At 36.5% G+C, this 12,816-nt stretch overlaps 1 protein-coding gene across 1 annotated transcript in view; it reads left to right on the top strand.

The window, feature by feature from the left end:
• Nucleotides 1-12,816, top strand: part of Dcc (DCC netrin 1 receptor) — a 658,913-nt gene that overhangs the window by 336,534 nt on the left and 309,563 nt on the right. The window contains exon 8 of the mRNA XM_042055177.1: nucleotides 11,044-11,200. Coding sequence (XP_041911111.1) covers nucleotides 11,044-11,200 — 157 coding nt within the window. The remainder of the gene's footprint in view (nucleotides 1-11,043; nucleotides 11,201-12,816) is intronic.

The following is a 12,816-nucleotide window of genomic DNA, read 5'->3' as shown; positions in this document are numbered from 1 at the left end:
TCCAATTACTATCCTGGTCTAAGGAAGAACCCGTGTCTTTAATGTCTATTAAACTGAGCTCAACTAATTCTTAGCATGTTTCCATATGGTTTTTGGGTCTCCGGCCAGCCATCATAAAATTGTCTCCGTAGAAGCAGGCTTCTTAAATGTAAGGACTAGAAAATATAGAAATAGCCGTCCATTGAATATAAATAGTACGTTAGCTACTTTAGGAAGACATGTAACAACTCTGTACTATAAATAGCAAGATGAAATTTTAAATATGGCAAGTAATGATCAGAGAAAAGGAGCATTTGCCTGAGTAAAAACACAAGATGAGAGATCCAGCAATTATACATTGTCATTTATGTAACTCCAAGGACTATACCTATATATACATATACATGCATGCATATATACACACATGTAAGTGTCTGTGTGTGTGTGTGTGTGTGTGTATTACTCTGACCATTTACCTTCACTTGTGGGCATTTTTGTTGCATCTTGGGTAAACTGTTTGAAAACATTCTTCCTAGATAAGCATTTTAGAAATAAGAGAATTATTAAAAGCATTTCTGTGTATTTTTATCCTTACAATGTATAGAATTGAGAGGGGAAAGGGGAAACATTTACTGGTCGACCAATCATCATTTTCCTCCTCATTTTGTTTAAAAAAAAAATCAAGTTTTAAAGATTGTAGCTGTCTCTGCTGACGTGAAAATCCTTCCCTGAATTTGTTACTCAGCTTATCTCTGTTTAGGACCACAGGGAATCTTTTTTAGCATCAGGCTTTCCCCTGGCAGTGTTCTTTGATGTGTGGTCCTGAGATGAGGAACACACACCCTTTATCAAAGCCCCAGGTCCTCTTCTGGATTGGCAGAACAACCCAAAGACACATTCTGCAGCTCCGTTTATGCCTTCGCATGAAAGCATTCTGTGCTATAGAAAATATGCCTACATAATGATGCCTTTGACATGGCTTGGAATGTATCATTACTTTCCAGAGCAGATTGAAATGCATCTCACTTTGTCTATTTGGTTGAAAAATAGCCATTCTCACTTCAAGCCTGTATTTTCTGGGAGATTTCTTTTGATTGAATCTTTGTCCTGTGTTTATAGTTTATTTTCAGATTGATGATGATTGGCATAAACAGCTTACAGTAAAACTTGGGTCTCCCCCTACATTGTATACATACGTTATGGAGATCAGTGTGGATGATCCTCCAAAACACCAAACAACCTCTGTGTGATGCACCTGTCCCCAAACCTGGTATCTCTAAAGGAAGTGAAATAAATATTTGGAAGAGATACCTGAACTCGTAAATTATTGCGATACATACATCTCAAGAGTCAGGATGTGTAATCAGCTGTGGTAGACCTTGATGGGTGAATAAATAAAGAGCTGTTATCTGCTAATAATTTAGCATTGTTTGTAGGACAGTGGATGCTGACACTTGCGAGGTTGTGGAATGCCCTGGAAAAGATTATGTTAAGGTAAAATAAGCCAATGCACATAAATGCCACCTATACTGGCTTGACTTTAGACACACTTAAAATTTGTTTTTTAAAGGCTGAGGAGAATTCTTATGCACTTTGCCACACAAGTGTGAGGATGGGTGTTTAGATCCTAGCAACTATGTAAAAGCCAGACATGGAAGCAGTTACCTGTAGCCCTAGTGTTAGGCAGATGCAAGAGGAGTCCTGTGAGGAGCTGACCAGGCAGTCAAGACAAACTGATGAATATATCAAGAGAGACCGTATATCAAAAAGTTAAGATACAGTATATCAGAAGTCACCCAACATTGCCTTCTCATCTGTATGTGCTCGTCTACTGATGTGTACACACGAATGTATGTAAGTGCATGTTTGTATGAAATATCAGTATATACACAGAAATCGATTTGAAAATTAAAAAATAAAGGATAAAAATAGTGCCTTAGAGAGTAGTGAAATATAATAAGGAGAAACAAATCGTGGAGATGGGATAAAGACAGCAGCTGTTTACAAGGATGGGAAGAATGTTAATGTCAGTAGAATGTGTACTGTCTGTAGATGACAAGCCTTTAATGTGTGCTTTATAAAGCAGCAGGAAAGATGAGCTTAAAGACTCCTCAAACTGAAAGGGATAATGCTAAAGGGAATGAAAGTACTGATTCCTCTGGTGTGTCATTAGATATTGTCTATATGTGTTTGGATATTACAGTGGGTCCCTCACTGAACATGGCATACAATTGCCTAGACTGGCTGAGCAACAAAACCCTTTAGCCACATTTCTACCAGTACTGGGAATATAGGCTTGGGAATATTGCCCAACTTTATTCGTGAGTGCTGGGACTGCAGACACACACCTGCCCATGTTTGCACTGCAAGCACTGTACCCACCAGCCCATCTCCTTAGCCACAAGATTAAGATTATTGAGTATTTGAAGTATATTAACTGTTTTTTCATCTACTTAAAGGAAAGGTTATCTAAGCCCATATTTTTAAAAATCCGCATTTTTCCCAAAATGCCACAGTTCTTTCAAATCTGAAAACATTTGAAAACTTTATGAAACAAATTATGTTTTGAAAATATCAAAATCACACAGACAAGCTTCTTTTGTGTACAAATTATGAAATTAATTTATGAACGTTGAGCATTTCAAGTTTGTCCACACTTCCCCTCTTAAACAAGACACATTTGGGTATGATATCAAGCTACCAACAGAAAGAGAGAGAAAAAGTATTTAAATATTTCAATGGAATCTCCTGTTACTTCACTAATAATGCTTACATATACTTGATTTTTACAATGTCTTTAGACCAGTGCCTTTCAGTAGCTAATAAAGCAGTAGGTTGGTGGATGAATTACATATCTTAGTTAATAACATGGGGAATGACAGGGAAATTAATCTTTTTGTTAGAAGTTTAATAAGTTAAATACATTTTGTATTGGAAATATATTTTAACTTTTATATTATATGTAGGGAATGAAAGTAATATGCTATTAATGTGCTCAGAGCGAAAAGAAATGTCCCCAAACACTAAATTTTAAATTTGTAAAAGAAAAATTACTTCGGGTACCCCTGAAGACTAACTTTATAAAAAAATTTACTCAATAGTATGCTATAAAATACCGCTTTTTATTTCAAAGTCATTTTTGTGATTTATAATTAATTTCAGAAATCACCATAACCATTTGAAATTTTCTACTCAGATATTTTTAAAGAGGAAGACTGTGCTGTTAGAGTACAGCACATTCACTTTTTCCTCTCTCTCTCTTGCAACAGATAAAGAAGCTGTAACCATGGAAACAGTAATGGGCCAGAGAGATTAGGGCCAGACAGGAGATTAGGTCTCTGAGAGCAGTGAAAAGAGGTTCTGATTGGTTCTTCATTGAGACCTTATTTGAAGAGAAGTTAACGTTGAAAGAAAGCATGGAGGATTAGCATAGCATGGACAATATTAATTCCCTTATACAATAAAAGAAGCTATTGCTCTAAGAAAAAGGTATCCATCCTTTGTCATATGACAACCATTTACCCGGAGGGAGAAAGCATCTGCGATTGAGGCTGTTCTCAGTTCGGTCTATATACTGTATAAATCTGGACCAGATGACTAAGAAGCAACTCCTGGAGCCAAGGTGGAAAAGAACGTCTATTTGTGACCACACTCCCAATGTACTCCTCATTGGCACACTTGGGATGAGCAAAGAGCCAGCTTGATTTTAGTTTTTAGTTAGGATGTCATGTCGGACTGAGTTGTCCTGGAAGGAAAATGATTGAAAACTTTTTTCATGTTTTGTTTTTTTTTTTTTTTTTTTTTTTTTTTTTGGTTTTTCGAGACAGTGTTTCTCTGTGGCTTTGGAGCCTGTCCTGGAACTAGCTCTTGTAGACAAGGCTGGTCTCGAACTCACAGAGATCTGCCTGCCTCTGCCTCCCGAGTGCTGGGATTAAAGGCGTGCACCACCACCGCCTGGCCTTTTTCATGGTTTTTTGAAATATACTTTTCTAACTTCTTAACAAACTTCACAAATTTTTGAAGTCATCACTATTCACATTTGTAAGGAAAAAAGGTATTTAGTAAAAACCCAATGTTCTTTAAAGTTGGCAACTGCATGGTGCTCCTTTCTGAGCGGTCTGCTGTTCTGCTGTCTATAATAGCAGATGAATTTCCAGAGGAAGAAATTACTTGTTAATTTTAAGTTCTATATTTATTGAGGTTATGATATCCAACCCAATGGAACGGATAGTTTTAAATGGAAGGCATTTTTACCGAATTGAATTCTAAAAAGGTGGTGCTTGGACAACTTACTGACAGTAATCAAAAGTGTGGTTTCTGGCTGTCCTGAGACACTGGCTCCTTTAAAACCATTCCATTAGGACAGGCTTGCTTGATTTTAGTTTTATTTAAAAATACTTATTTGTTGATTATTTCTTAGACCTAAACCTTCTTTTAAATAGAATTATTCATTATTTATTTTAGACATTCTTCTTATGATAAAATAATTATTTGTTTCGTGCTTTGCCAACTCTCTAGCGCTTTCCCCACAGAGCAAGCACCTCCAGGGAAGTGAGCACATGATACTGTCAGCTGTAGGAGAGTGGGGATTGCTTGAACTATGCTGGACATTGCCGGAGGACAATCATGAATTTAAAGGGCTGAATATAAGCACCAAACGCAGCCAGGGTTTGCTATATCCTCCACAAGAACAACGATGCATCTGATGTCTGTATCTCTCTATACCTGGAGCAAAGGTTGCTCATATGGTTAGAGATAATGAGCACTGTATGTAGAGCATAACTGTAAGCCTTAGCCCAAAGACATTTTGCTAGACACAGGACACATGTTTCGATTGAACAAGAAAAAAAAAATGCTCACCCAAATCTTCTTCGACTTCATGCAGGAGAGGAACAGGAGTATGCTAAGCACCCTATATTTCCTCCTTTAGTAATGGGTTTCACTCACTTGAATTACAGAATTTCCCAAGGGGATGATCATTGAATTTCCCACAATTAACACCATCTCGATAACTCATTCTTTGGTTTTCATTTAATAATGAGCTTCACTACATAGCCCAGACTGACTACAGACTTGGGGTCATGATGCCTTCGCTACCTGAGTGCTTAAGTCAGTCAGTCAAAGTTTTATTTTCCCCATTGATGTTTTCCATCCTAGAAGTTTTGTGACCCTGTACACACACACACACACACACACACACACACACACACACACACACACACACGTGTGTCTGTGTGATTTTATGTGATATTTGATACACACACATATGATATACAAATCAAATTACTGATGATAAATTATAAAGACCTCTATATTAAAAAGTCTTGGTGTGCATGTAAGTTTACCATTTATTATACATGAAAGTAAGTCTGTATACTAATGATTTTGATACAGTTTATATTTACATAAAGATTTACATCTTGACTGATTAATTGATACTGTAGAATATAGAGTGTCTTTTTTCAGAGGAGATTTGTGATTTGATTTTATAGTTCTCAATGTTGGGAACAAGGTAGTACAAAAACGGATGATGTTAAAGGTCGTTTCAGAAATTGTTGAAATTTCTATCTAAATTTCAAGGCAAAATTTATTTTGCAACTGAAACTCATCAGCAATTCAAGTAGAATTAAAGAAACACTAGCCCAATAAAATGTAACATATATTAAGTTGAGAGATATCAAGTGATGACCTATAGGAAAACATTGTCTTTGTTTTCCACAATTTAACTATTATTCTTCTAAGAGCAGGAAATTCTGCAAGTTAGGGAAAATCATGCTGTTCTTAATAGTCAATAGTCTCAAGTCTGAGATGAGGTGCTGCAGGCAGTTGGCATTGGCCCTGCATGGCTTGATACCACTCACAGTGTGAAGTGCATATGTTATATGTTTAGAATGGATGGATAAAGCCAAGTGACTGCTGACAGTCTGGTCAATTTTCAGCCAGAAACACCTAAGACTCATTACATATATGACTTTAACTTAAATTTTGATCATTATGCTTACAGAAAACTTTTACTCTTTTCCAGTATTTTGCTATCCCTGCATTCAAATAGGTGATTCTCCTGCAGTCACAATCCAGTTAAGAAGCTGGTTCACTCATATGTCATTCTTAAAGCATCCCTTCTCTGCCCTGTTTTGCTTTGTGACCTCTTCCACACTGGTATTCCAGTGATGTCTTCTATAACAATGTGTACCTTCTTAAGCTCTTTTTAGTTTGGTAGAGGAAGTCTTACCAAGGCAAATGGTAAACATGAGCTAAACCAGCAAACTGACTGTGAAATTTGAAATTTGCCCTGGGATAAAGAGAAGATATTGAGAGCAAATAAGCAGGAGAGTCATATGATCAAGTGTGTATTTGTATAAGCTTATTTTGGATGCTGCATAGAGTATGAGCTGAAGAAGGTGAATTACACGAAGGTGTAGTCACTGGGAGACACTTGTGTTAGATCTGATGAGCAGGCGCAGGACAGGGATAAACACGTCATAGTGACCACAACAGTGTGCAAGTGTGTGTGCTTTGTTCAGTGGGAAAATCCTAAATATAGCGAACAGGAAAGCTGGGCATAGATGTTCACATTGACTGCTGGGTGTTATGTGTCTGACCTTAAAACAATTAGAAGAATGCTCTGGAAAGAGAAGCAAGTTGAGAACAGGAAGAGAACTTGGCTTCTCTATGCTTCTTTAAAGCATCTGTTAGGCTGAAATCATGGAGATTTTGTGTACCTTTCTTTGTCTTTGCTCTCAAGAGAAATACTGTGTGTCAGATGTCAAGCTTTTCCATTCCTCTCCTAATTCTGCTCTAGCAGACTGACTTGCAGCCAATCTTCTATTTATTGTCAAATACTCTACCTCTCTGGGGAAAAATTATATATACCAAAAAGCAAACGAAAGGTCCATGGAGCCAGAACTAACTTGAAAACTTCTTGCCATTCTGTAAAAATCACTACACCTTTATGTAACGCTTAAGAATTTCATATGGAAAATGTTTTTCAAACCATTTGAAAGTGAGGCACCTCCTTCCTTTTCACACTTAAAGGATTTCACAGATAACCAGTTTAGTTCACAGTGGGATACTGACTCAGCCAGGCCCTGCACAAAGTGAATGCAATCAGAGAAGTAGAGAAAATAGTCTGCAAAAATCAGTTTAAAGATAGTATATACATTAGCCGTCATGATCCGGATCTGTTCTTTTAATGCCCTCTGTATATGACATAATATTTACATGTGATATAGATTAATATACCTAATTAAGGCTTAATAGAGTAAAGATTACAAATGGAACAAACATCAAAAATAACCAAATTTTACATATTTTTATCAAGATTGACTGTACAGTGTCTCCAGTATATATAGTTTTTCCACTCACTGAACAAGCTTACTAATATTTAAATGATCAGAAATGTGATTTTTCAAGAAGCTGCTGCATGAAGAGTTGCTTTCTTAATGGTGTTTACCAGTTATTCCCTTCTCCTGAAGACTGGGGTCCTCCCCACATCTCAGTTCCATTTACATCAGAGCCCAGGATCTGGAAGCTAAAGCCTTCCTAGCCATGAGCTACCTTATAATATTTAATAAATAATACATGGTCCCCACATACACAGAATGTAATGCTTAGCCAACAGTGGGAACTATGAATGAAAACTCTTAAGAAGCTGTGCCTGTTGAACCTGGCTGGTTGCTTAGACTTTCAGTAACACGGAGTGTTGTAGGAGGTCACTTGTTTGTTTCCTGTGGCTCAGCCCCAAAATAATAACACAGAAATCATATTATTTGTAATACTGCTTGGCCAATAGCGTATTTCTGGCTAACTCATATCTTAAATTAACCCATCTCTATTAATCTGTATATCGCCACTATACTGTGGCTTACTGGGTAAAGTTCCAGTGTCTGTCTCTGGCAGAGCTACATGGCTTCTCTCTGATTCCACCCTTCTTTCTCACAGCATTCAGTTTAGTTTTCCCTGCCTAGCTCTGTTCTGCCCTAGCAGGCCAAACCAGTTTCTTTACTAACCAATGATATTCACAGCATACAGAGGGGAATTCCATATCAACAGAGAGATTGCATGTAGCAGATTCAAGAGGCTGGTACCTGGGGCTAGTTCTACTTTCTGGAACAGACATTCCTTGCCCATTTCTTTGTCTGAACTAACATCGTAGGAGTAATGATAGATTTTTTTTAAAAAAAAATCTTTTAAAATCTATATACTTAGCAGAAAGATATTTTCCATCTATCTAAAAGCAAAGAATGTCGTTAGATAACAACTTGGACCTATAGAAAACCTTGCCTCATTTTGCTATAACCATCTCTCTGATCTCATCAGTGTCTGTTAAACTTGCCTTCATTTAGCCATATCTTTTTTTCTATAAAACTTCATGGAATCAATTTCACATTGAAACAAAGAATCTGGCGTAACCTCCGTTTATATTTCCAGGCCCTGGTCACTCAACATTGCTCTAGAAAAAAAAAAACTATTCTTTATTGCCTTAAAAAACAAAAACAGGTTCTGTAGAGGCAACTGTGCTGTTTGTAGCTTGAGGCTAGAAATCATCTGTCAAGATGAAACATTTTCTTGATTCAGGAAGCTGAACAAAAGAAAAAAACATATCCATCAAAGATGAATTATGCATTTACAAACACACCATAATTAGGAGGAGAATGACGTTGGGATTGAAAAGTGACTCAAAAATCTGCAAATCCATTTTTCCACCTCTAAGTGCTGCGGAGCCCTTCCTGTGAGCAACAGTCACTAACTTCGCTTTTAAATTCAGGGACACTCTACAGCAAATTACAATTATGTATTGTTAAGTTAAAGGCGTTTTTTTCTCTATACCAGCAGATTATTCACACTAACTACTTCAGCCTTTGGCTAGTCCCTATTCAACTGAAAACTACATAGTAATAGTATTTTACTTAAATGAAATCAATTCTTATACATGTATGGCGTACACTGTGATATTTTGGTGTATGCACTGTGCTGGATGGTTTTATGTCAACTTGATACAAGCTGAAGTCATGTGAGAGGAAGGAACCAAAACTCAGAAAATGCCTCCATAAGATCAGGTTGTAGACAAGCCTGTAATTTTCTTGATTAATGATTGACATGGGAGGGTTCAGCTCCTGTGGGTGGTGTCATCTTTGAGACGGTTGTCCTGGGTTCTATAAGAAAGCACAATGAGCAAGCCTTGAGTGCAAAACATTTGGCAGTACCCTTCCTGGCCTCTGCATCAACTCCTCGCCTCAAGTTCCTTTGTTGTTTGAGTTCCTTCGTTGACTTCCTTTGATGATGAACAATGGTGTGGAAGTATAGCCAAATAAAGCCTGTCTTCCCCATCTTGCTTTTGGTCATTTTTTTTTTTTTTATCACAGCAAGTGTAACCCTAACTAAGACATGCACATATGGTGGCATGGTGATACCAAACTAATAGCAAATCTATCACCTGACTCTCCTATGATTTGCTAAATGTGACATTTCAAATGTACTCTTCCATAGTTTACAACATAGAACATATTATTTTAAACTGTCCATCTGCCTGTGCTCTTCCACGTAATTTATTTTAAAATTAATAAAGCAGATACAGAGAGAAAACTACAATATAATCACAGAACTGTGCAGGGCCCAATAAAGTTGAGTACACAGAGCTCTAACTAGGGTGACTTGCCCCTGAGGCTAGAGATGGGGAGGTGTTGATCATTTGGTTTCACACTGATTATAAAGCTCTTAACTTGTTGCTCTTATTTTCAGTCCTCTAAAATTACATAAACAGACTACTCTAAGTTGTATTAAAAGCCTACTCTGAGTAAATTAAGGTTTTGTCATTACAGTTTGTTTTCCTGTGGCGTTACGCTCACACAGAAGTCTATGCCTGTGTTTTGGAATGTTGGTATTCATCAGATTTATATTAAATAAGAATCTTACAGAAGTCTATGTCGGTTTGTGTACAACTGTTTGTCCTGTGTCTTTTCTGTTGTTAATCACCTCTCACCTAAGAAATCAGTAATTAAAAGAATTATAACTTTTCTTTGACAGTAGAAATTGTGTACCTGACATCAGATGGCATCCCTATTTATGATAATTATATGTAATTGCATCTTCTAAAATAAGGAAAATCACAAACAAAGCAATCAACAGCTTTTTGTTACATCCCTGTGAGAGTATGACCCTTTTCTTTCTGTTTCAACCTGTTGGAAAAGCTAATTGATTTATTTTGACCAAATCATTACTAATTTAATTTTGTACATGAACATCTTGCTTATATTCTGGATTGTAGTTTTTACTTCAAATATGGACACATGAATTTATTCACTCATTTATTCATTTACTTACTCAACTCCTTCCTCATGCCAGAAAGGATTCAGAGAAATGTCATTAATTACATATGATAATTTGTTTGATGTTCATGTCGCTGATCCATCTCTTGCTCAAAATATTTCTTCACTAATCTCCTAAGAAACATAATACTTTTATTATAAAATTTATTTTATTATGAATTTATAATATTATTATAAGTATTGTATTGATTCCATACCTCTAAAGCAAAAGCCTATATAGATCTTAAATATATATTAAAAATTCACATTATCAAGGCTTTGTTATGGTGGATGGAGAGTCCTACTGTACTGTTTTTTCTTATCTGTGTGCAGTGGCATATGCTTGCTCATGCATTCATATCACACAATACACAGAGACCACACACACACCCGCACGCACACATGCACACATATGCAAACTCACACAAAATGACTTTTAAAGATTACAATAAATGCATTAGTTAATGTCTTTTGCTGCTGTTTGCCTACATTGGCATTGTTTCTATTTTTGTTATGGATTCCAAGAATAATAAAAACTACATATCATACAATAAAGTCATATACGTTATTTATGAGTCACTGTTTCAAAAATCGGGGAATTCTAGTTTATCCTTGATTTCACTTTAGATGCTATTTATTTCTCTTGTTCGCCTTTGTTAGAAGCTATTTGACATTCTTGGCTATGTATGTTTCAGCTCTGACTTCATGCTGAAGTCAGCACCAACACTTCTGATGGTCTCCTCTTGTCTCTCCTTAGCCATCCCAAGCTCCAGTATCCTTCCTTCTGCTCCCAGAGATGTGGTCCCTGTCTTGGTTTCTAGTCGCTTTGTCCGTCTGAGTTGGCGTCCTCCTGCCGAAACAAAAGGAAACATTCAAACCTTCACAGTCTTTTTCTCCAGGGAGGGTGACAACAGGTAGGTACCACCCTTAAACTTCAGCTTCTTTCCCAACACTTTTAATGTCCATGGGAGGAGCCAGTGTTGGGAGAACTTGAAGGGGAGCTGGAAGAAAGTGTGAAATCTTTACGCCATTCTTCATGCAGACTGAGTGAATATGTATGCTTTGTCAAAACAGGCCAACTTAAATTAGTCAAAATCATTTACATAACATACCTGACAAAAGGCAAGAATGCAAATGATTCTTTGATTTTTTTTCTTTGATTTTTACACTGATACAGAAAAGAATTATCTGGATGTTGGAAGAACAAAGTATTAAGAGCCACTGTGACTAGTCACTGACATCATATGATCCGAAGAAAACAATGATTTTCTGACTATTAACAAGGAAGAAATAATAATTAGCTTGCAAGGTTTTTGTTAGGAATAAATTAAGATCACACATATAAAGTTCCTAGCAGAGAGTGCTTTGTTCCATACAAGTTGTTTGGTGAATATCGTGATTGCCTAGGTAAGAATGAGCTGTGCTTTCCAAGTCGCAACTCTCAGCTTGTGCTTTTGGTTTTCCAAAGCATTTTACCCACAGAATATTTCAAGATGGTTTTGAATGTGACTTCTCAGTTTTGAGACAATACTGAGTAAGTTCGAGGCTAGAAGCAGAGATTCATTTACTGGTACTCTAGTTTCTCATGTGTAGGGTTTCAGTGAGGTGGAGATCTTTAGGCACACCCCCAGGACACTTTGGACAGTTTTGATTATCAGGAGATTGTTAAAGGTCCTTTAGAATTACAGCTGAAGAAATCCGTTCATTCTGCTTATCAAATGTTTTTGGTTTTGTTTGTTAATGTAATTAAATCATATCTTTTAAAGTTTCTGTTTGCTTTTGAAATTTGACCTGACTTGAAAGTGAAAGGGGAAACATATATACACCAGGCCTCTGTTTCCTAAGACTACTCATTGAAGAGGCAGGCAGTTGTGTTGGCCTTTCCTGTGCAGCAGTTGTCTCTCTGACTCTACAATATCTTGGGAGAATTTGGGTCTTGGTGTGTACATTTATGAAAACTAGAGGAAATAATCTTGCCCAGTTATTTTTATGAGTTTCTATGGGCTTCCTGAAGATAATTTAATTTCATCAGTCCCAAACCATGATGATTGTCTTCTCAAATACTTTTTCTCTTTTTTCTGCATTTGTGCTAATATCTTTTATTCAATTACTCAAGAAAGAAACCCCCAAGTTCCACTCTCTCCCCCCTGCTTCTCAACACTGTTCATTATCAGGTCTTATGTATCTATCTCAACCCAAGCAATTCATGCCTCTTTTATTCTGTCAGTCACTTCATTAATATTTACTCAGTTTCTTCAACTAGTGCTGCTGCTTCTAATAGTCCTCTCACTGTATATGGTTATCATAATGAAATACAGGTTGGATTACCCACTCCTCTGTTGAAAATGAGAAGATTCATATATTTAAATGCATTTAAATATAAAGTATAAAGAAAGAGTAAAAACTTTAGAAAACTTATAACTAGAGAACTCCAACCCTAAACTTTTTATAAGGATTTTTTAAAATATAACATACAATGGATAAAAACAATCACTCAAAATCATATGGTTAGATTCAAAAATAGCACTGC

Source organism: Arvicola amphibius, chromosome 5, assembly GCF_903992535.2.
Source record: "Arvicola amphibius chromosome 5, mArvAmp1.2, whole genome shotgun sequence".
In the NCBI taxonomy this organism is placed as follows: Eukaryota; Metazoa; Chordata; class Mammalia; order Rodentia; family Cricetidae; genus Arvicola; species Arvicola amphibius.
This window is presented reverse-complemented; position numbering and strand designations above follow the sequence as displayed.